The sequence below is a fragment of the Scyliorhinus torazame genome, chromosome 12 (assembly GCF_047496885.1).
Source record: "Scyliorhinus torazame isolate Kashiwa2021f chromosome 12, sScyTor2.1, whole genome shotgun sequence".
In the NCBI taxonomy this organism is placed as follows: Eukaryota; Metazoa; Chordata; class Chondrichthyes; order Carcharhiniformes; family Scyliorhinidae; genus Scyliorhinus; species Scyliorhinus torazame.
Window position 1 is genome coordinate 80,263,673 of NC_092718.1, and position 25,750 is coordinate 80,289,422.

General features: G+C 46.4%; 1 protein-coding gene across 1 annotated transcript in view; it reads left to right on the top strand.

Annotated features, from left to right (window-relative positions):
• LOC140387200 (sialic acid-binding Ig-like lectin 13) overlaps positions 1 to 21,746 on the top strand; it is a 63,661-nt gene extending 41,915 nt beyond the window's left edge. The window contains exons 5-8 of the mRNA XM_072470183.1: positions 13,583 to 13,858; positions 16,018 to 16,311; positions 18,875 to 18,971; positions 21,334 to 21,746. Coding sequence (XP_072326284.1) covers positions 13,583 to 13,858; positions 16,018 to 16,311; positions 18,875 to 18,971; positions 21,334 to 21,511 — 845 coding nt within the window. The 3' untranslated portion in view covers positions 21,512 to 21,746. The remainder of the gene's footprint in view (positions 1 to 13,582; positions 13,859 to 16,017; positions 16,312 to 18,874; positions 18,972 to 21,333) is intronic.
• Positions 21,747 to 25,750: the final 4,004 nt, after the last annotated feature.

Below are 25,750 nucleotides of genomic sequence, written 5' to 3' on the forward strand. Positions count from 1 at the left end.
TTAGTGGAGGGGGCTATGGGGGGCATGTGAGGGTTGTGGGGGTGGCGTGCATGTGGGTGTAGAGGTTGTGGTGGCTGTGGGGGGTGGGTGTGGTGACACACATTGCCACGGAAACCACAACTCAGTGGGGTCTCACTTTTTTGCCTGATGCCGACCTCCTCCTTGGTGACTGCCCTCTCCCCAGGCCCGCCATTCAGGTCCAGAGCCCACTGCTCTGCTGTGATGAGGGGCCGGAGGTTCAGCAGTTATGTTTATTCACACATTCAAACCTGGGGGTGGGTGGGTGGGAGGGGGAATGATCACAAGTTACACCTACACACAGGTATACAGTATGGGATGGAAAAGAGGATTGTTCAATTATAAATACATTAACACTAAGAAGAAGCAGTTGACATGATTGCTCGAATCCAGAAAATCAAAATCCAGGGTGCTCCTTCATGGAGAATATCGACTGTTCGCCCACTGGTTCACAATACGTTCTTACAATGAGGTGTGAGATTCCACAAGGAACAAGTTAGAACACTTTGTCCCTGTAACTGCTGTTGGAAATTTCCAGAAACTCTGGCCAATCCAGCCATCGATTATTTCAGCAAAATCCATCTTTAAATAATCACAAAAATGAAGTTTGATTTCCACAGTTTATGACCTCTTTCATGACTTCGGGACCCGACCATTCACAATCCCACACACAAGCTGAACACACACAGTACACACATACAAGTGCACATCACACACACTACACAGGCCACACGTATGCACACAATCACACAGACCACACACACACTGACCAAACATACACACACAGACCACATGCACACACACACGCACAAAGACCACACACACACTGACCACACACAGACCACACACATACACATATGCACACGGACCACATGCACACACACAGACCACAGGCACACACAGACCATGCACACACAGATCACATGCACGCACAGACCATGCACACACAGACCACATGCACACACAGACCATACACAAACAGATCACATGCACACAGACCATGCACACACACATCAGACACACACACAGACAACACGCGCACACACAGACGACACACACAGACACACAGACTGTTCTGTGTCGTGGCCGTAGTACAGATGCACACAGAACATCTAGTTCTTTGACTAGTTATGTAATTTATTAACAAGATGAACACGTGGAAATATAACTAATGAACTATGATACAAATGGTAAACAAATACTGCTAAATCCTCCAGTCACATGGTGGATCTCTATCGCCGCCTGCTGGTCAGACTTCGTACCAATAATTATATACATTGATGGATAACTATATACATTGATGTGCATCACACAGACAACATACACACAGACCACACACACTCCACACTCATACACCACATGAACACAGACCACATGCACACACACAGACCACACACTGTATTTTTTACCTCACCACTACTCTTAGAATTTCCCCCTATAAAAGGGTCAATATATTCTAACTGAGCAGGGATTCGAACTCCCTGACTCCTATGCAGACTTAAGCGGGTGCTATTCGGGTTGAACTAATGTTTCAAGTTATCTCCTGGCATAACCTGTATCTTCATTGAAGAATTGTATTTACTTACCCATAGTAGCTTACCTATGGGTCCGGCTTGCTGAGTAAAGTAAAGTAAACTTTCAAAATGGTAATAATAACCACTCTTTCAGGTTATCAACTTGAACTTAACATTATTTTCAAGTTAAAAAAGATTAATTATTTTTTTAGATAGGTAGAAAAGATCTTGGGCGGGATTCTCCGACACCCCGCCGGGTCGGAGAATCGCCGGGGGCTGGCGTGAATCCCGCCCCGCCGGTTGCCCAATTCTCCACCACCGGATATTCGGCTGGGGCGGGAATCGTGCCACGCCGGTTGGCGGCCCCCCCCCCCCCCGCGATTCTCCGGTCCGGATGGGCCGAAGTCCCGCCGATAAAATGCCTGTCCCGCCGGCGTAGATTAAACCACCTACCTTACCGGTGGGACAAGGCGGCGTGGGTGGGCTCTGGGGTCCTGGGGGGGGCGCGGGACGATCTGGACCCGGGGGGTGCCCCCACGGTGGCCTGGCCCCCGATCGGGGCCCACCGATCCGCGGGCGGGCCGGTGCCATGGGGGGAACTCTTTCCCTTCCACCTTCGCCACAGTCTCCACTATGGCGGAGGCGGAAGAGACTCCCTCCACTGCACATGCGTGGGAATGCCGTCAGCGGCCGCTGATGCTCCCGCGCATGCGCCGCCCGGAGATGTCATTTCTGCGCTAGCTGGCGGGGTACCAAAGGCCTTTTCTGCCAGCTGGCGGGGTGGAAATTCGGCCGGCGCGTGCCTAGCCCCTTAATGTTGGGGCTCGGCCCCCAAAGATGCGGAGCATTCCGCACCTTTGGGGCGGCGCGATGTCCGACTGATTTGCGCCATTTTGGGCGCCAGTCGGCGGACATCGCGCCGTTTCCGGAGAATTTCGCCCCTTGTCTTGTTGGGACCAGTTGCAGACTTTCAAGTTTTTCTTGACAATCAGTTTTCTTTAACTTTGGATCTTCTGCTCGTTTCTTCTGGGTTGCTCGGTCTTCCGATGTTGCTTTCCCATCTCTGAGTGAGGTTCTCTCTCTCTCTCTCTAAGATCTCTCTGAGTTCTGGTAGTTCCTGCTCTGGCCTTTGGGTTTATATTCTCTTTCTAACAGTTATTACGTTTTTATGGCTTCATCATAAAGTAATCTTTATTTCACTTGGATTATAAAAAGTATCTTTGATCTAAACATTCTAATACAACAAAGTATTCATTTTGAGTTGACCTCACCTCTCAGGTCTGTTTATATTGTGTCCTCTGTGATGTTCAAAAATGCTTTGATTTCAATAGCCATGTGAATTTCGATCCCTGTCATTTCTACAGTTTTATTTTCAAGTTGTGTCCCCAGTTCATAATTTTGACTTTGATTTTGGCTTTAAATTATGTTTCTCGTAGACTGATAGTCTCCAATTTCCTTTTAATTTACCTGATGTCAGCAGAGCTTCACATCTATATATTTGTCTCCCTAGTCATTCTTTTCTATCTACTGATTTTGCTTCAATGAAGGTGTGAATCATTGCTTTTCGCGTAATGCTAAAAATCCACTTGGTTATAACTTGAAAGGTTTACATTTATCACCTAACTCAACTGAAACCCTCATCCATGTTTTTCCAAATGCTTACTAAGATGGTTAATTTCAATGAAGGTGTGAACCATTGTTTTTAGCTTCATACAAAAATCCTGTTTGTTTGCTAAGCCTGTTTGGGAGAAGGAATCTGCATTTTTTAACCCTGCTCTTTGCAGCTGCTGTTAACCCTTCGTGGGTTTCTTCCTGTATCCACTCACATTTCTCTCAGACCAGATATTGCCAGACTTCCATGTTTCAAATGACACATCTTTCCATATTTTCAATTACACCCCATCTTGACATTTGAAACATAACTAGATCGTTTGGTCAATTATCCCCCCATCTAATTGTACTGACGATCATATATCCCCTATCTTTGACATTTGTATGCACATGTTGTGATTTTAAATTGTACACGGAAATCAATTTGTAAATTTATCCATCTCACAGACCAGTGTCGATCGACTCTTTCTTCGTTCTTCCCTCAAGTCCAATTACCATGAACCATAGCCGCAGCCGCTCAGGAAGGTAACGCAATAGCTATATCCGTGTGTTCTACTCCCTCCAAAGCATTTTATTTCCTTGGGGTAGTAGCACCGTAGAAGCTTCCTCATGTCCCTTAGAAACAGCACACAACTCAGTCCATCAGTACCTAAAAGGATCATTTGTCCATCACTGGCTGTATAGTGTCCCATTTCTCCATCATCCAAAATGCTTTCCGTGTCTCATTGGAATGGTAAATTATGATATCATGTACCACCCACTGATTCCCTTGCTTCATTAATTGAGAAGGTTCAATCGATCCTGTTTCTATCCCTGACTTTTCCCCATTAATGTCTAACATTGTCCTGGACCATGTATGTCTGCCAGCCCCTGGTGTACATGAAGAGAATATCTTTCTGCTAAGTTTCCTCCAAATCCCTTTCGTCCGTTATCATATCCATTACAACATGAAAGTGTATATTTTCCATTGCAACATTTGCAACATAATATGCCAACAGTATTCGCAAACCCACATCGATCCAGCAGAGAGCAGTAGAGCAGAGTTGCTGATTGGCTGTTGCTGGGGAAATTTGCATACGTCCATGTGCTCACCCTAACTAGAAGGTGGTTTGTGGAAGAGCTGTTGTCAAGTGACCCTTAAACCCGAAACACTTCTTTAGTGTTTCCCTCCCTACCCCCTCCGCTAACCAAAAAAAAACAACCGCTGTAAAGATCACGAGGAAGGCTGGAGGGCAGGTAGAAGTCGAAAGAAGTTGAATCATGACGTTACAGCTTGCAGGTAAGGGACTGGCTGGTGACTGGTAAGTAGTTTTTCTTTTATTTTCCCTCAGGTGTTATCGTGCGGGGCGCAGAGGTTGCTGAGTGAGTGCTTGCTGAGAAGGGGAGGGAATAACAGGTAAGCTCTTTCTTTCTTTTTCTTTTTTTATCTAGAGGGGATGGCAGGGAAGGTAGTTCAATGTTCCTCCTGCAGAATGTTTGAGGTGAGGGACGCCGTCCGTGTCCCTGCGGATATCATCTGTGGGAAGTGCACCCATCTCCAGCTCCTCAGAAACCGCGTTAGGGAACTGGAGCTGGAGCTGGATGAACTTCGGATCATTCGGGAGGCAGAGGTGTTCATAGATAGAAGCTTCAGGGATTTAGTTACTCCGAAGAATCCAGATAGATGGGTGACGGTGAGAGGGGCTGGGAGGAAGCAGTCAGTACAGGGATCCCCTGTGGTCGTTCCCCTTAGTAACAAGTATACCGCTTTGGATACTGTTGGGGGGGGGGGGGTGATTTACCAGGGGTAAGCCATGGGGTACAGGTCTCTGGCACAGAGTCTGTCCCTGTTGCTCAGAAGGGAAGGGGGGAGAGGAGTAGAGCAGTAGTCATTGGAGACTCCATAGTTAGGGGGATAGATAGGAGATTCTGTGGGAACAAGAGAGACTCGCGGTTGGTGTGTTGCCTCCAAGGTGTCAGGGTGCGTGATGTCTTGGATCGTGTTTTCGGGATCCTTAAGGGGGAGGGGGAGCAGCCCCAAGTCGTGGTCCACATAGGTACCAACGACATAGGTAGGAAAAGGGATCGGGATGTAAGGCAGGAATTCAGGGAGCTAGGGTGGAAACTTAGATCTAGGACAAACAGAGTTATTATCTCTGAGTTGTTACCCGTGCCACGTGATATCGAGACGAGGAATAGGGAGAGAGAGTAGTTGAACACGTGGCTACAGGGATGGTGCAGGAGGGAGGGTTTCAGATTTCTGGATGATTGGGGCTCATTCTGGGGTCGGTGGGACCTCTACAAACGGGATGGTCTACACCTGGACCAGAGGGGTACCGATATCCTGGGGAGGGGGGGGGGGAATTTACTAATGCTCTTCGAGAGGGTTTAAACTAGTTCAGGAGGGGCTTGGGAACCTGAATTGTAGCTCCAGTATACAGGAGGTTGAGAGTAGTGAGGTCATGAGTAAGGTTTCAAAGTTACAGGAGTGTACCGGCAGGCAGGAAGGCGGTTTAAAGTGTGTCTTCTTCAATGCCAGGAGCATCCAGAATAAGGTGGGTGAACTTGCCACTTAGGTTGGTACCTGGGACTTCGATGTTGTGGCCATTTCGGAGCAATGGATAGAGCAGGGACAGGAATGGTTGTTGCAGGTGCCGGGGTTTAGATATTTCAGTAAGATCAGGGAAGGTGGTAAAAGAGGGGGAGGGGTGGCATTGTTAGTCAAGGACAGTATTACGGTGGCAGAAAGGATGTTTAATGAGGACTCGTCTACTGAGGTAGTATGGGCTGAGGTTAAAAACAGGAAAGGAGAGGTCAAAACTGCTTTAGTAAACCACGGTAGGCTACTGCAGAAAATACGGAGGCATGGGATTCAGGGTGATTTAGCAGTTTGGATCAGAAATTGGCTAGCTGGAAGGAGACAAAGGGTGGTGGTTGATGGGAAATGTTTAGACTGGAGTCCAGTTACTAGTGGTGTACCACAAGGATCTGTTTTGGGGCCACTGCTGTTTGTCATTTTTATAAATGACCTGGAGGAGGGCGTAGAAGGATGGGTGAGTAAATTTGCAGATCACACTAAAGTCGGTGGAGTTGTGGACAGTGCGGAAGGATGTTACAAGTTACAGAGGGACATAGATAAGCTGCAGCGCTGGGCTGAGAGGTGGCAAATGGAGTTTAATGCAGAAAAGTGTGAGGTGATTCATTTTGGAAGGAATAACAGGAAGACAGAGTACTGGGCTAATGGTATGATTCTTGGCAGTGTGGATGAGCAGAGAGATCTCGGTGTCCATGCACATAGATCCCTGAAAGTTGCCACCCAGATTGAGAGGGTTGTTAAGAAGGTGTACGGTGTGTTAGCTTTTATTGGTAGAGGGATTGAGTTGAGGAGCCATGAGGTCATGTTGCAGCTGTACAAAACTCTGTCGCGGCCGCATTTGGAGTATTGCGTGCAATTCTGGTCGCCGCATTATAGGAAGGATGTGGAAGCATTGGAAAGGGTGCAGAGGAGATTTACCAGAATGTTGCCTGGTATGGAGGGAAGATCTTATGAGGAAAGGCTGAGGGACTTGAGGCTGTTTTCGTTAGAGAGAAGAAGGTTAAGAGGTAACTTAATTGAGGCATACAATATGATCAGAGGATTGGATAGGGTGTACAGTGAGAGCCTTCTTCCTCGGATGGTTATGTCTAGCACGAGGGGACATAGCTTTAAATTGAGGGGAGATAGATATAGGACAAATGTCAGAGGTAGGTTCTTTACTCAGAGAGTAGTAAGGGCGTGGAATGCCCTGCCTGCAACAGTAGTGGACTCGCCAACACGAAGGGCATTCAAATGGTCATTGGATAGACATATGGACGATAAGGGAATAGTGTAGATGGGCTTGAGAGTGGTTTCACAGGTTGGCGCAACATCGAGGGCCGAAGGGCCTGTACTGTGCTGTAATGTTCTATATTCTATGTTCTAACTATCACTTTTTCTTCTTCCAAGTAAATTCTCCCTATTGTTAAATACACAGTAAAAACAAAAAAATAAGTCTTATCTTATTACATTACTCATTACCTCACCACACAAATAGACTGTGTGTTACAACTTTACATATCTGCAACTGTTATCACAATTTTAACACTAAAAGATAAAGTACAATATCGACACATCCCTTTGTGGCTTTGGGACCAATAGTCATTACATACTAAATATGGCGTGTAAACAACATCAATATTATTTGTTATGTTCTGTGCAGTTAAATCAAGAAATCACACTCAACTACCACTATTCCCCCTCTATTAAAACGTTCACACAGTTTAGAAATGCTGATCAAGTTCTTGAACGGCACACATACCCCGTGGAGACCACAGATCATCCATCAGCTTATGTCCAGTTAAAGATGTATGACAGGAGGTTTCATTGCTCAGTAATAATTTAATATTTTGATTTGTTTATAACCCGTAAAGTTTTCCTCCGGGCTCTGTCATTTAATTCCCTCAAATATGTAGCCAATTGTATCATTAGTTTTCCCCCAAATCCTGTCTAAAACATTCTTCTCTGGAGTGTAGTTCTCTTTCTTCGTGCGAACCGGTTTGTTTGTATTATATATATTTTGCTTTCCATCTGAAAAGTCAAATGAACAGGTCAAGGGTGGAGAGGGCCCTATTCTTTAATTTGTACTTTCTATTTTCATTTGGATACTCCAGAAGTGCCCTCTCCAGGACTTCCGGATTTCTTTTGCCACCATTTCTTTCCTTTTTCTTTTTGAACTGGTTTATTTTCCTTATCATTGATGTACATCATACAGTTAAGGCCTGTTAAGCCTCCTCCTTCTGTCATTGCACTCCTGAGTGAGATTCGAAGAATCTCAAACTCCTCCTCTTTCTGTTATTTCCTCATCCATTCTCTGCTGTAACTCCAGGTTAAACTTGTGAGCTAATACTCCCGATATTCCTGCTCCTAATTTCCCCTCCATATTGGAAGGATTGACCTGCAGAATCTCTTTGGCATTCACAAAATCCCCTGCCACTAACTGTATCTGTTTTCCTCCTTGGTGCAGGAGTTTTAAAATTTCCATCTGTCCCGTTTCACTTCTGCTTTCACGTAGCGCACTCGTTTGCAGCCCTACTGTTTTCAGTGCTATCTGATTTTAACACTCATCTGCCTCTATTTCTTTTTTTAAAAATAATTTTTATTAAGGTTTTCATAAAATATCAAAAACAAAATGAAAAAAGAACCCAACCGGGTTAAGTACAAAACACAGTCTAGAAAAGCAACCCTCCATACCCCCTCCCCCCTGTACGTAAATAATAAATTAACATTAACCCCCCGACTTAAATCTTCCTCCATTTCTAACGTCTCATTTGTTTTGCAACTGTTTTCAATACTCTTTTGCCAGGTTGGGCTTAATTTTGTATTCACTAGGAATTTGAGTTACTTCTTTCATATTGTCTTGATCAAAATGTTTTACTAATCTAGAGTATATCATAGATTATCATAGATTATCATAGAATTTACAGTGCAGAAGGAGGCCATTCGGCCCATCGAGTGTGCACCGGCTCTTGAAAAGAGCACCCTACCCAAGGTCAACACCTCCACCCTATCCCCACAACCCAGCAACCCCACCCAACACTAAGGGCAATTTGGACACTAAGGGCAATTTATCACCTAAGGCCAATCCACCTAACCTGCACATCTTTGGACTGTGGGAGGGAACCGGAGCACCCGGAGGAAACCCACGCACACACGGGGAGGACATGCAGACTCCGCACAGACAGTGACCCAAGCCGGAATCGAACCTGGGACCCTGGAGCTGTGAAGCAATTGTGCTATCCACAATGCTACCGTGCTGCCCACTTGAGCAGCCGCTTGCTTCTGCTTGGGTCCAAACAAAATCAGTGAATCAGCTTTTCTTTCAAATGCAAATTTACACAATGCTGTAAGGATCCCGATTGGATCTCTATTCTGTAGGGCTCTAGGCACCCTGACAAAGAATGATATGTCTCCTTCCTGAGAAACTGTTTTCTCCCAAGAATTCCTCTGCTCTTTTAATTCTCTCCACTTCTGTTCCATGCTCCATCTCTCTCACCCATATTCCAGGGCAAGAGGATCACCCGAATTGCCATTTTTTGGATTTTTTAACTGTTCTCGTTATAACTGTGACTGGCGGTCCCTTTCAGTCTAGATCTGAAATTAAGGGATAAGCACAGGCCTGCCCGCGGATCAGTGGGCCCCAATCATGGGCCAGGCCACCGTGGGGGCACCCCCTGGGGCCAGATTGACCGCGCCCCCCCCCAGGATGCCGGAGCCGGCCCGTGCCGCTAGTCCCGCCGGTAAGGTATGTGGTTTAATTCACGCCGGCGGGACTGGCATTACAGCAGCGGGACTTCGGCCCATCGCGGGCCGGTGAATCATCGGGGGGAGCCCGCCAACCGGCGCGGTGCGATTCCTGCCCCCGCCAATCTCCGGTGCCGGAGAATTTGGCGGCCGGCGGGGGCAGGATTCACACCGCGCCGGTTGGCGGGCCCCCCCCGGTGATTCTCTGGCCCGCGATGGGCCAAAGTCCCGCTGCTGTAATGCCGCCCCTTGTCTTGTTGGGACCAGTTGCAGACTTTCAAGTCTTTCTTGACAATCAGTTTTCTTTAACTTCGGATCTTCGGCTCGTTTCTTCTGGGCTGCTCGATCTTCCGATGTTGCTTTCCCATCACCGAGTGAGGTTCTCTCTCTCTCTCTCTAAGTTCTCGCTGAGTTCTGGAAGTTCCTGCTCTGGTCTTTGGGGTTATATTCTCTTTCTAACAGTTATTACGTTTTTATGGCTTTTTCATAAAGTAATCTTTATTTCACTTGGATTATAAAAAGTATCTTTGATCGAAACATTCTAATACAACAAAGTATTCATTTTGGGTTGACCTCACCTCTCAGGTCTGTTTATATTGTGTCCTCTGTGATGTTCAAAAATGCTTTGATTTCAATAGCCATGTGAATTTCGATCCCTGTCATTTCTACAGTTTTATTTTCAAGTTGTGTCCCCAGCTCATAATTTTGACTTTGATTTTGGCTTTAAATTATGTTTCTCGTAGACTGATAGTCTCCAATTTTCTTTTAATTTACCTGATGTCAGCAGTGCTTCACATCTATATATTTGTCCCCCTAGTCATTCTTTTCTATCTACTGATTTTGCTTCAATGAAGGTGTGAATCATTGCTTTTCGCGTAATGCTAAAAATCCACTTGGTTATAACTTGAAAGGTTTACATTTATCACCTAACTCAACTGAAACCCTCATCCATGTTTTTCCAAATGCTTACTAAGATGGTTAATTTCAATGAAGGTGTGAACCATTGTTTTTAGCTTCATACAAAAATCCTGTTTGTTTGCTAAGCCTGTTTGGGAGAAGGAATCTGCATTTTATAATCCTGCTTTTTGCAGCTGCTGTTAACCCTTTGTGGGATCTTTCCCTGTATCCTCTCATGTTTCTCTCAGACCAGATATTGCCAGACTTCCATGTTTCAAATGACACATCATTCCACATTTTCAATTACAACACACACAGACCATACACAGACCACACGCCCATACACAGACCACACGCCCATACACAGACCACACACACACACATAGACTACACACACACACAGTCCACACACACACAGACTGCACGCGCAAACACACACACAATCCACACACAGGCAGACCACACAGACACACAGACCACATGCACATCCACACACACAGAGACCACACGCACAAGCACACAGACTATACACACTCAGACCATACACACAGACCACATGCACACAGATAACACACACAAAGACCACACGCACACACAGACCACACACACAGACTAAATACACACAATCCACACACAGGCAGACCACACACACAGACCACATGCACATCCACCCACACAGAGACCACGCGCACAAGCACACAGACTATACACACTCAGACCATACACACAGACCACATGCACACAGATAACACACACAAATACCACACACACACACACAGACTAAATACACACAGACCAAACACACACACAGATCACACACACAGACCACACACAGATACACGAAAACCGCACACCGTCCACACATACAGACCACACACACACCACTCACACATGCCACAAATAGACCACATGTACACAGACCACACAGTCGACACACAGAACACACAGACCGCTTGTGCATACACACGCACACACAAACCACACACATGCAGACCACAGTCACACAGACCACATGCACACAGACTATACACACACAGACCACATGCACTCAGACACACACACACAGACCACACACACAGACCACACACATACGCACAGATCACACACACAGACCATCTACACACAAACCACATACACACAAATGCACAGACCACATGCAGATACACACCGACCACACACTCACACAGACGACTCACACACAGACCTTACCCACACAGACCATACACACAGACCACACATACACACAAACCACATACACAGACCACAAACACATGCGCACACACAGACCACACACACACAGACCAAACACACACACACACCATACACACGCACAGACCACACACAGGCCAAATACACACAGACCACATGCACACGCACAGATCACATGCACACAGACCATACACACAAACCATGCGCACACACACAGACCACACACACACACACAGACTACACACTCACAGTCCACACACAGACCATATACTCACAGACCATACGTGCAAACACACACACACCATCCACACACATGCAGACCACATAGACATGCACACCACAAGCACATACACCCACACACAGACCATGTGCACAAGCACATGCACACAGACTATACACTCAGGCCATACACACAAACCACATGCGCAAAGCCAACACACACACAGCCCACATGCGCACACACAGACCACACACAGACTAAATACACATAGACCAAACGTGCACACACAGATCACACACACAGACCACACACACAGACCACACACACACATATAGTCCACACAGACCCCACACACACACATATGCACACAGACCACACATACAGACCGCACGTGCATACACACGCACATGCAAACCACCCATATGCAGACCACACAGACTCAGACCACATGCACACACACCCACACACACAGACTATACACACACAGACCATGCACACAGACCAAATACACACAGACGAAACACACACACTCAGACCACAGACACAGACCAGACACACACAGACCACACACACATACACGCAGACCACACACAGACAAACCACATACACACATACACACAGACCACACACAGATACACACCGACCATACACTCATACACAGACCACACACACATGCGCTCACACAGACCACACACACAGACCAAATACGCACAGACCAAACAGATGCACACAGACCACACACACAGACCATACACGAGTACGCGGACCACACACACACAGACCAAATACACACAGACCAAACGCACACACACACAGACCACACACACACGCACAGACCATACACAGATGCACAGACCACATACACACAGACCACACACACATACACGCAGACCTCACACACAGACCACACACACACACCGACCACTCACTCACACACAGACCATACACACAGACCACATGCGCACACACAGAACACACACACAGACTAAATACACACAGACCAAAGGCGCGCACACAGATCACACACACAAACACCCATACAGACCACACACACACACACAGATACACAAAAACCACACACATACAGTCCACACACATAGACCACACACACACACACACAAGATGTGGTTGGTGATTCCTCTCGTTACATCCAGAGACACTGGAAATGAGAAGTGTGCGGTAGAGAATGAATATGGAGCAGTGGAGGGGTCCATAACTATCACTGTGAAACTTGAGTGTGGAGATACATTCTTTCATTCATTATCGCATTCACTCATTCATTATCTTGACAGTGTTAGTGGAGCCATTGGCATCGTCTTGATTCTTCTCTGGTTTCCTTCAATCCCCCCTCAGTCCACATCCCAATGTTATCCACTCATCCAATTTTTCTTCTTCCTCTTTTATTTTTATTCTCAGTTCTCCTTCAGTTGTTGTCAGGACAAGGCTAGCGGGCTTTCATTTCCAATCTCTGTACTTGACCATCCACAGACTGGATGGGAAATTCCGATCGCCAATCTCCAACCCTCTCAGAACTTTTCAGACGCTCTTTAAAACCTGCCTCTTTGACCGAGCATTTGTTCACCCGTCCCTAATATCTCCTGGTGTGATTCGGGGTCAGATCCAGTTCTGAGGAGGTGAGAAACGAGGAAGGGGATTCCAGAACTTAGGTTCAAGGTGGCTGAAAACACGGCCGCCAATGGTGGAACGATGGGAATGGGAGGATGTCCAAGGGGCCGGAATTGGAGGGGCACAGAGATCTCAGAGGGTTGTGGGGCTTGGGGATTAACTGCTGATTTCCCTCTTTTCTTGTTCCAGATCCCCCACAGGAGACGATGGTGTCCATCAGCAGATCCACTGATGGGATAAGAGAGGGAAGCAATATCACATTAACCTGCTCCAGTGAAAGTGTCCCACCGATATCCCATTACACCTGGTTCAGGATCGAGGGGAACACCAGCACCCAGTTAAACACAAGTAGCCGCACTCTCTCCTTCAATCCTGTAACACGGGAGAATGATGCAAGTTTCTACTGCACAGTGAGGAACCCACTGGGTAACAGCACCTCCAACATTACCCACCTGGATGTGCAATGTAAGCATTTAACTCTATCTGGCTCTTCTTAAAACAGCAGCACCTTCTGTCTGAGGCCAGCCCACTTGCTGCATTTTAGCATTACTAGCAGAACCGCTGTGGTTTTTTCACCCTTTGCCTTTCCGCGATACAGAAGGAGATATTAGATACGGGTGCTCAAATCTCGGAGAAAGAGACAGATTCCTCTATCTCATGAGGAATGTCTGAAATGTGGACAAAAGGAGACAGAGAGACGCAGGGAGGGAATTCCAGAGCTTAGAGCCTCCCAGGCACTTGGAGGCACGGCTGCCAAAGGTGAAGCGATGGAAATCAGAGGGCATTCTCGAGGCTGATACAGGAGGTCTGTTTGAGGATGGAGGAGATTAAAGAGATATGGAAGCTTGCAGAGACTGGAAGAAGTTACAGAGATAGGGAGGGTTTTCGGGCTGGAGGATGTTGCAAAGATAGGGAGGGTTGAAAGGGCTGGAGGAGGTTACAGAGAGAGGTGTTAAGAAAGAGTTAATGTTTCCGAGCCGGTGTTATGTCGTTACATTGTGTATCTTGTGTTGCCCTATTATGTATTTTCTTTTATTTCCTTTTCTTTTCATGTACTTAATGATCTGTTGAGCTGCTCGCAGAAAAATACTTCTCACTGTACTTTGGTACACATGACAATAAACAAATCCAATATCCAATACTTCATTTGGAATTGGGGTTCTAATTGTTTGATTAACCACACTTATTGTTTAATAGAATGTGTCAAATATAAAGGGGATACAGGTGGCACTGTGGTGTTGTTGGAAAAGTAATTGCTGAACACATCAATTTAGAGTCAAAGGGCGTCATTCTCCGACCCCCCAGCGGGTCGGAGAATGGCCGTTGGCCGCCGTGAATCCCGCCCCCGCCGGTTGCCGAAGTCTCCGATACCGGATATTCGGCGGGGGCGGGAATCGGGCCGCGCCGTTCGGCGGGCCCCGCCCCGCTCGATTCTCCGGCCCGAATGGGCCGAAGTCCCGCCGATAAATTGCCTGTCCCGCCGGCGTAAATTAGAGTACCTATTTACCGGCGGGACAAGGCACTGTGGGCGGGCACCTCGGTCCTGGGGGGGCGCTGGCCGATCTGACCCCGGGGGGTGCCCCCATGGTGGCCTGGCTCGCGATCGGGGCCCACCGATCCGCGGGCGGGCCTGTGCCGTGGGGGCACTCTTTCCCTTCCACCTCCGCAACGGTCTCCACCATGGCGGAGGTGGAAGAGACTCTCCCCACTGCGCATGCGCGGGAAACTGTCAGCGGCCGCTGACGCTCCCGCGCATGCGCCGCCCCGACATGTCATTTCCGCGCCAGCTGGCGGGGCAACAAAGGCTTTTTCCACCAGCTGGCGGGGCGGAAATCCCTCCGGCGCCGGCCTAGACCCTCAATGTTGGGGCTCGGCCCCCAAAGATGCGGAGCATTCCACACCTTTGGTGCGGCGCGATGCCCGTCTGATTGGCGCCGTTTTGGGCGCCAGTCGGCGGACATCGCGCCGTTTGGAGAGAATTTCGCCCAAAGAGTTCTATTATAGTTCCATTATTTTAGTTCTATTATAGAGTTACCATTAGAGCTTAACAATAGGGAGGCTTGTAGTAGCTGAAGGAGGTTTCAGAGGTAGAAAGGGTTGTAAGGGCTGCAGATGTTTACAGACATAGGGAGGATTGTAGGAGTGGAAGAGGTCAAAGAGAGAGGGAGGGTTGTAGGGGCTGGAGGAGGTTGTAGAGAGGGAGAGTTGTAGAAACTGGAGGAGATTACAGAGATAGGGTTGTAGGAGCTGGAGAAGGTTACAGGGATCACCGTGTCTCTCAGTGAACTGTGTCCGGGTGGCACTCACCCCCACAAAGGTGTGCAGCGTAGGTGGATTGGCCATGCTAAAATTTTTCCTTAATTGGATTTTTTTTTAATTTAAAAAAAAATTGTGTCTCAGCAATCAAAAGTGGTTGATGAGTAAACGGGACTCAGTGTGAGTTAGGACATAGGGGCCAAAGAGTTTAGGATGAGCTGAAGTTTATGGAGATTGGAAGATGGAAGTCTGGACTGGAGAAGGTTGGGATGGTCGGGACTGGAGGTAACAAAGGCACGGATGTGTGTTTTTATCTTACACGCTAACTCTGCTACGACATTGTCTCAGCATTGTTCTTCCCTCCTCAGATAATCCGGAGATTTCCCAGGAGTTGGAGTGCACCCGGAGGTCAGAAGGGGTCACCTGCATCTGTGTGGCCAACTCCAATCCGCCCGGAGACCTCACCTGGCACCTGCCCCCTGCCAAAATCAGTGGTAACCAAACACGCGGACGTCTGTTGTCAAGGCGGGTCAGAGATGGGCACCTGGTGATTGGCTCCCTGATCCTGACGGGACCCCAGGATGAGAAGGGAGTGATGGTATCCTGCTCGGTTCGAAACACACATGGGGAAGCCATGTTCAAGGTGTATCTGTGGGTCAGAGGTGAGAGAATGGTTAAGGATAGACCTCCACTCAGCTGGCTTTATCTCTAAACTCTACAATCCCTCCCTCACCCTCTCCATCTCTCTCTCCAGCTCCTTTAAGATGCTCTTTACAACTAACCTATTTGACGCAGCTTTTAATCACCTGACCTCATGTGGCAATGTCAACACTCAATCAATTAGAGTCAGGCCGTTCAGGGGTGATGTCAGGAAGCATTTCTTCACCCAAAGACCATTGGAAATCTGGAACTCGCTCCCCGCAAACAAAGCTGTTTCATTGAAAATGGATATAAATTACACAAACCAGTGTTCCAACTGGGGATCACATGTGTCAGCACCTGGCTTTTCTTTCTTTTTGATCAGAGGAAGATATTTTTGTAAATTAAGAGTCATAGAGGTTTACAGAATGGAACAGGCCCTTCGGCCCAACTTTGTCCATGCTGCCCAGTTTTCACCACAAAGCTAGTCCCAGTTGCCTGCATTTGGCCCATATCCCTCAATACCCATTTTCCCCATATAACTGTCTCAATGCTTTTTTAAAAGACAAAATTATACATGCCTTTTCTACTGCCTCTGGCAGCTCGTTCCAGGCACTCACCACGTTCTGTGAAAATATTGCCCCTCTGGACCCTTTTGTATCCCTCCCCTCTCACCTTAAACCTATGCCCTCTAGTTTTAGACTCCCCGAACTTTGGTAAAAGATGTTGAGTATCTATCTGATCTCTGATCCTCAATTATCAGGATGAAGGTATGAAAAAATATCTGTGCTGAACTGTTTATGTGCTGATTGCAAACAAACCAATCTGACAGGCTTTCTCGTGTTTAAACACAAAGGGGATAGTTTTTACTGAGCAGAAAATCCACCCAGATAAGATATAGTTATTTAAAATGGTGAACATGCACACATACAAACACTCACATGCAGACACACACATACAAACACAGACACACACATGCGCGCACACACCGCAAACACTCTCTTGAACACTCACTCTCACACAAATCCGCATACAGACATTCCCACATGCAAAATAACAAGTTATACTATGGGGTTAGTTTTGGGTTGAATTTACGATTTGATGATAAAAGGGAAAAATAGAGAGTTTTCTGTTTATGAATCATTTGCTGGTATCTTGAGGCTGAAGCCAAATTTTTTCACGGGTGTCTTGAAATTGCATTGGATTTGAAGTTGGTGTGAACTGCAATTTCTGGAGACCATCTCTTTTTTAAATGTAAATTGTTATTTCCAAAAGTCAATTTCATTGTACCCGAGGCACCTTTTGATGGAATTTCTCAATCACTCTGTGGCTTCCAAAATGTTATGGGGTCTTGAACTTGAGAGGACAAGAGAGAGAGAGAGAGAGAGAGAGAGAGATGGTGTTACTGCTCCACTGGGAAACTTCTTCCAATTCTGTTTTTAACAGCTTGGGTATCTTTCAAAATCCTTATCCTGGTCAGATGACTTATTTGAAAATATACTTGATTAGTTCATGTCTGGAAATCCCCTGGTTACTACTTTATTGCCGATGCCCTTTCATTATTTATCACTTCTGTATTGACCATTCTTTCCTGTGATAAATTAGGCATAACACTTTTTATATAGCCATTGTCCTGGTGGACTTTCTGCCTGAAAGGTGTGCTTTATAGAAATGCAAATAGTGAGGCCAGCATGTTTCTGTACAAATTTATACCAATCATAGACATCAGCAGGCATGACATTCCACAAGGGGTTGTCTCTACATGTCCTAATTGCAATTCACATTGGCGATTTCCAACTGGTAATACCAGATATCAGGTGACCTGTGTCAGCCATCATAAGTCGGTGTCTTCTGCTTGATTTTAAAGGTCCCTTTAAAGTAATTCAATATATACTTAGCAGCAGACGGAAGATTAATCACACATGCACATCTAACAGCATCATGACATTACGTTCAAGCACTCTTACCTAAGAAGGTAAGTTATTCATATCAAGATATTAATGAGAGCAGATAAGGGTCATTAAAGAGAAACCGTTTCCGTGGGTTGGAAAGTCAAGGATCAGGGTATAGAGTTTAAAACTGTGAGGCAGACCTTTCAGGAATGAATTTCGGAAACCCTTATGACAGAGGCTGGGAGAAATTTTGAATTTACTTCTGTGTTTAGACCCATTGTTAAATTCAAATATGAGATTTGGTATCCAAACGTATTATGTATATGGCGAAAAGGTGCCCTGTCACAGATCACCCATGATCTCCTTGAATGGTGGAACATGCTCAAGGGGCTGAATAGACTCCTCATGTTCCTACTGTCTGAGCGGTTCTGAAACTGTTGCCAAGAGTGGATGGTTTTTTGACACCAAAATTGTTACTTTTTATGTTGCCCTCTGAACTGATCTCCCAGTTTATGCCAAACCAGTGGTTCAGGAGAAAGATCCCCACCCACTTCCCAAGGGGAAACTAAGGATGGACAATAAATGTCAACATTGCCCGAGAATTAATATTTCAAAATTGAGTGTATTGCTTCTCAAGATATATCAGAGCGTCATTCTATAAGTGTGGCGCAGTAATTAATGGTTGTTTTTACAGGTAGAGGCTCCAGAAAATGGCCAGTTGGATCACTCATGGCTGGGATCATGTTGAGTGTTTTTGTGGCTGGAATCTTAATCTTTGTGAATGTGAAAAAGTAAGTGTGAAGGTTCAAATTGATGTTTCTCTAAAGTATCGACTTCAATCTTTTTTCCTAAGTGAATGATCCTTTCCCTTGGATTAAGCATCATTGGCCCCTCCCGTAAGTGGTCTCTTTGCCCCTGATGATCCGGAGTGTGTCTTTCTTTGTCCTGTATCCAGGTGAAGACTCAACTTGTGATATGGAATGTGGTGGAAGCAGATGGAATCAGAACTTTCAAAAGAGGAATTGGAAAAATATGTGAAGAGAAAAATATTTGGGCTATGGGGGACAAAGCTGGGATGGGTGTGTTAGAAGAAATGTCATGTTATTATAGTGATCTGAGATCTTAGGATTATTTATAGTACAGGACTCAAGGCAGCAATCATTTGTCAGGGATCATGTAAATATATTGTGGATTCCTTTATTGAGACTAGACACATGAGAACAGTTATACAGAGGGATTAAACTTGAAAACATGTGTGTGCTCTGCTCAAACCAAAAGTGAAACTAAGACTGGATCACATGACAAATTTTTGTGATATAATGCTGTTGTACTTTGAAAGGCATTATACAGCATCCCCCTTTCTTTTTAAAGAGAAATCCCCCTTCCAAAGGGCATAATATATATCCATGGGCATAAAATATATTCATGTTTATTTACCACTAAAGTGTATTGAACTGATCATCTACAAGTCTCTCATCCATAAAGGTAATCTGCTAGTAGGCCCAGATCTTGCAATAGGAACTGTTTCTGAAGGTTTCATTAATCATGCACAGTGATCTGTGGGATTGTCATTATTTATGTTGTTCCTGGTTTACTTTGTGCTCTTGTCCTTGATGCAATTGGACCGCACAGCAGTTAAGGAGCTAGAATGGATCTGATTTGTCCTGCGTTATTCTTCATTGTGACTTTGCGTGTGTTGTCCTCATAGGGGCCTGGTTCTGAACACATCCTTGTCACCTCGGCTGGTTGCCACAAACCTACTGTGGGATCCTGGATGTGAACTTGTTGTTCCCACTGTAAACTTGGAACTTCGGTACTCTCACATTTATTGTGCATATTGGTCATCTTGGTAGTTTCAAAACTATTGGTAGTTTTGAAAGTTGCTGTCTGTTTCCTGAGAGAACAGAATGGGTAAGAGTCGGTAAATTGGTGCGCACCAATCTACCAAACATGAGCTCTGCTGGTGATGGAATAGTTGTAGTTAAAGGCCATTAGATCTAGGGTAATGAGGAGAAGTAGTGTGATCAATAGCCCACTTCTCACACTTATCCTGAAACGGCTTACAATAAATTATGACTTGTTATATGTCATGATTTTTCTGGGCATGCCAAATAAACTGAACATAACACATAAGAGTGTACGTGACAGTTGTACTTGATATAATGTGCAATTGTTGAACAATAGGGTACTTGGGAAATCGGCAATGTTGGGGATGAAGTCAGTACCATACACTTGAAAGAGGTCAGATGTGATTTTGGACCAAGGATGGGGAGGAACTTCATGTGGAATCAGTGGTTTTTTGTGCTGACTTGAGATATGCTCTTCAATGTCTTGTCCTTCTTGGTGACGACCTCAGTACTATTGTTCATAATTAGCCAATCGACAGTTTGAGTTTTCTCATCCAACCTATGCTCTGCCTGCCTGGGAGATGCGTGGCTAATGGCAATAAGACTAAAATGGTATCACATGTTCCTCAAATTGAATCTGACCGTCTTTCGATGGCGAGTTTCCACAGTTTCTGCATTGTAGGACCTTTCACCATTTCTCCTGGTAGCTACTGTGATTTGTATTGTGCAAAATGTACCGGATCAATTTGGAGAACATCGTCAAATTCACTGTCATTGAAGATAACTTGCAGATACACGGATATATCATTTGGGATTGTTCTCCCTGGAGAGGAGAAGGCTAAGAGGTGATTTGATCAGAGTGTTCAAAATCGAGGGGGGCTGGACAGAGCAGATAGGGAGAAACTATTCCTGTCCTAAAAGGATCGAGTAGGATCAGATTTAAAAGAAATTTGCAAGAGAAGCAAATGAGATGTGAGAAACTGTTTTTCACTTAACAAGTTGGTTGGGGTCTGGAATGCACGGCCTGAATGTGTGGTGGAAGCAGTTTCAATCGAGGCATTCAAGAGGGCGTAAGATGATTGTGAACAGAAACTTTCTACAGGGCGAGGGGGAAAAAGACAAGGGAACGAACGGCACTAGAGTCATGAGGCAGATGTGGAGTGTCAGTGCAGACCAATTGAGCTGAATGTCCTCCTTTACCTGAATGATTCTGCTTAAACTTTTTGAATTTGAATCACATCCCAATATAAACTGGGGAATCTTGTGGCCATAATGACATTTCCCTTTGACCTTCCTTCCCCTATAGTACCGGAGATGAGAGTCGGTGCACCTGCTTTCACTCGCTTTTCCATGGGCATAGCTACAAACCCGATGACCCCCTCTGCACCAAAATGAACTTCTCGAAGCTGCCCAGTGGTGACGGGACTGTGCGCACCAGTGAGGACACGGAATACACAGGGATCAGCAGATTCCAGAGAAACTGAGTGTGAAACGGGGAGAGGGGTTTTGGGGTATGTGAAGACAATGGGGTCAAATGGTAATGAACAAAAATTTGATGTTGCTCAACCTTTGTATTAGTTGCGAACTTGCTTTCTGAATGCTGCACCTTTTTCATTCTGTCACAGATTGCAAGAAATTGAAATGAATTCTGCAGAATTTTATGCCTATTCATACAAGCAATAAGATATTCAGATGGTTCTGTACATCTCTCAAATTAAATTTCACACTCAAAATAATATTGCTATCTCCAAGGCAGCACTTCCTGTTGCCACATGTCCTTCTCATTATTGAAAATCCAGTGTCGTCATTTGTTGAGAAAAATTCCATCTACACACATCACATTGTAATTCAATTGCACCCTCCTTCCAGTGGTGGTGCTCCAGTATCACAGCTTTGCCTCGGAGACAGGGACATTTCCACTGTTTACCATATTACACACAGTTACAACCAAGGGTAGCATTTTGTGCACATTAACAATCTCGTTCAGTGACAGTGGACCAGTTTTACCGGTTTACAATGTTGCTCTGGCAGGTTTCTAATGAAAGATGTTCTCGAACCCACCATTCCCCTCATGCCAAGAGGGAACAATAAGCTTGAGACAGAGCCTGAGAGTTCATGGGATCAGTTCCTGTGTCCGATTGGATGGACTTGATGTGAAGCCACTGTTGGGTCTTGAAACTCATGATCCTGGAACAGGCACAGGGCAGACACTTCAGATGGCCACTATCTGGAAGAAGAGTGATGGGGGTGGGTGTAGAGGAGTTCCCCCAATGTCCAGGGACCAACATTTATCACTCAACCGACATCACTTTAAAAAATGCAGATGATCTGGGTCATTATTACATTGCTGTGTGTGCTGTGCGCAAATGGCCTGTCGCATTGCCAGCTTTACAATTTGACTGTGCCACAAAAAAAGTCCTTAGTTTTCTGCAAATCACTTTGGGGTGTCCTGAGGTGATTGTCTTTCTGAAATGTGACAGAGCTGTGGTAAGGGAAACTCTCTCTGTCGCCCTTTGTCCACCGGGGGGAAAGGGTTGAATTTCCATGTTCTGAAGGAGGGTCATATTGGATTCAAAACATTAACTCTGTCTCTCTCTCTCTCTCTCCACAAATGCTGACAGAGGTGCTGAGATTTTCTGGAATTACTTGATTTGATTCATGCCGGTGGTACAGTGGTTAGCACTGCTGCTTCACAGCGCCAGGGACCCGGGTTCAATTCCGGCCTTGGGTGACTGTCTGTGTGGAGTTTGCACGTTCGTCCCGTATCTGCGTGGGTTTCCTCCCACAGTCCAAATTATGTGCAGATTAGGTGGATTGACCATGCTAACTTGCCCCTTAGTGTCCAAAAATGAGGTGAGGTTACTGGGTTATGGGGGATAGGATAGAGGCGTGGGCCTAGTTAGGGTGCTCTTTCCAAGGGCCAGTGCAGACTCGATGGGCCAAAAGGCCTCCTTCTGCACTGCAGGGATTCTATTCTATGTTTTTGTTTACTCAGATTCACCTGAATGACTCCGATGTTTCAGCCCCCCCCCCCCCCCCCCCCATCCCCCAGTCCCCAATCGGGATCCAAAATGGAGGTTTTCATCACTCTGTGATTGTAGAGCTTGAACCTCCTCCAGGCCCTGAAATCTCCACAATTCTATAGCCTCTTCCAGGCCCAACAACCATCCCGATCTCTGTAACCTCTGTGGTGATGTGCATCAATGTAAATACATGTAGGCTAGCTAGACACGAGAGGGAGCACAAGAGACATCACACACACACTCAACAAATAGATCAAATAGATAGGACACGACCAATAGACATTCATGATACACAAGGAGGTGACACGACCACAGGGGGGCATTACACCAACCCATATATAAAGGACACCACACACATGATCTGCCTCTTTCCAGTGGAGACAGTCAGTGAGTACAGACAAAGGGTTGATTCAATATTACACCCACCACGTGGATTGCAGCAACTGGTTAGTCAGTCTGGGTAGCTATAGTAGGATTAGCAGTAGTGTCGAACCCGAGTAATAGAAGTGCAAATAGTTTAATAAACGTGTTGAAGTTATCTCCACGTCTGAACCTTCCTTTGTCAAGTGCACCACAAGGAAGCTGCTTTTGTTACACCTACAACATAACAAATCATGGTACCAGGCCTGAACTGTTTCAATCCATATAGCCATACCTCAGTGTACAGTGACAACCAGCAACGATACCCAGGCAAGATGTTCGAGATCCGGGTTCCGCAGCGGCTCCAGTGCCACGGCGATCTCCGCGAAAACTGGCTGGCATTCCGGCAAAAGTTTGAAATCTTCCTGGTAGCAGCCAAACTAGAAGACATGGCCGATGCTGAAAAAACAGAGCTTCTCCTCACCATCGCCGGTGCCAGGACAGAAGTCCTGGACAAATTTGGCAAATACTGTGAGGGAAACACACTCCAACCAGCAAGAAAAGGTAAGAGAAGCGCCAGTACTCACCACGATGCCGAGATCCCGGAGCAAAGAACAGTTTTGATCGGCGGCCATCTTTCTAAAAGGTCTGCACTTGCACAGTTGCGCGAGAAGCGCATAGAACGGGAAGGTCCGTTTGTGCATGCGCAAGACAACGCGCATGCACAATCACGAAAACGGCCATCAGTAAAGGAACAGCGATCTGCGCATGCGCAATCGCTTCCTACGCGCTACGTCACATGCGTCATGACGTCAGAGGCCCCGGACCATGCCCATTTAAAGGGGAAACGTCCCAAATCAAAGAAAAAATCTTTTAAATCTGTAAAACAACCTTCTTTCACCTGGAATGACAGCACAATGCCTCAATTTGAACCAGGAAATGAAATTAACCTCCGAAGAACCCTGCAACAAACAGTTACCTACGCACAAACCGATGATTCCGACCTTGAATACTTCGATACCGACCTTTACATTTTCTCTGGACCTCGCGAGCCCAATGCCGGCTCTGACGCAAACAGTGATGATATGGTCCTAGAAGACTACGACTCGGACGAACCTTTCACCTTGGGAGGCTACCCCAGTACCAAATCCGAACCGCAACTAGACGTGTTGCACATTGGCGACCCCCGTACTGAATCCGACGCAGACGCGGATTCGTTCTTCGGATTTGAGAATCTTCAGCCCAGCAGATATGACATCCCAACTCGTGAGTGCAGGATGATGCTGCGGCCTGACACCAAGAGACAGAGAGCGGTACAAGCCCACAGAGAGCGGCCTGCTGCCACACAGAGCGTGGTCCACGCACCGCTCAGGATTCCCGACTCTAAGAAAGAAGACACGCAAGACTCCATACCGCAGTCCTTGCACGAGCAAGAAGTGACTCCAGTGTCACAAGCCTCCACAGCAAGCTCATAGACAGACTCCACGATAGAAGAAACGCAAGATTCCACACCGCAGTCCTTGCACACACAAGACGTGACTCCAGTTTCACAAGCCTCCGCGGCGAGCTTGTGGACAGCCTCCACGATAGAAGTAACGCAAGACTCCGACACGCAGTCCTTGCAGGAACAAGACCATGAGGGTCTAGCAACCTTCTCTGACCAACTAGCAGCAGACGATGCAAGTCTGCCATTCTCAACTAAACAGCAAGAAGACTATGACAGTCTACCATGCTCCAGTGCACAGCAGGTCGACCATGACGGTCTATCATGCTACAGTGAAGAACAAAGCGACAATGACAGTCTAAGCCCAAATGAAGGACAACCGCAAGACAATGACAGTCCACCCACATTGTTTGCACCACCAGATGAAGACTCTGACAATTTACCCAACCCAAGTGAACAACAAGCAGCTACTGAGGCTCTACCCACAGTATGTGAGACGAGTGACGACAGCATCCCACTTCCCATGCAAGATGTGCAAAGTGACAGACCTCAGCTAGTGTGTACAGAGGCACTCACCGATCACTGTGAGACCACTGGTGAGTCCAGTGACACCACGATACTTCCACCCTCATTCGCTCGAACCTCCACAAGCCAATGCATTCCTGCATGTTCCGACTCCAGACGTGCAGCTTCAAGAAATCTCAGCTGACTCCAGTGAACCTGCTAAGACTCCGGACGGGGAGCATCAACAAACCAACACTGACTCAGTTAAAACAGACCACACTCCAGATGGGGAGCAACCAAACGCCGACTCTGATTCACGTAAGCCGGACTTTACTCCAGACAGGGAGTGCCGCAACCTCAGTGATGGCACGCTCAGGGTGACAGCAGATGCC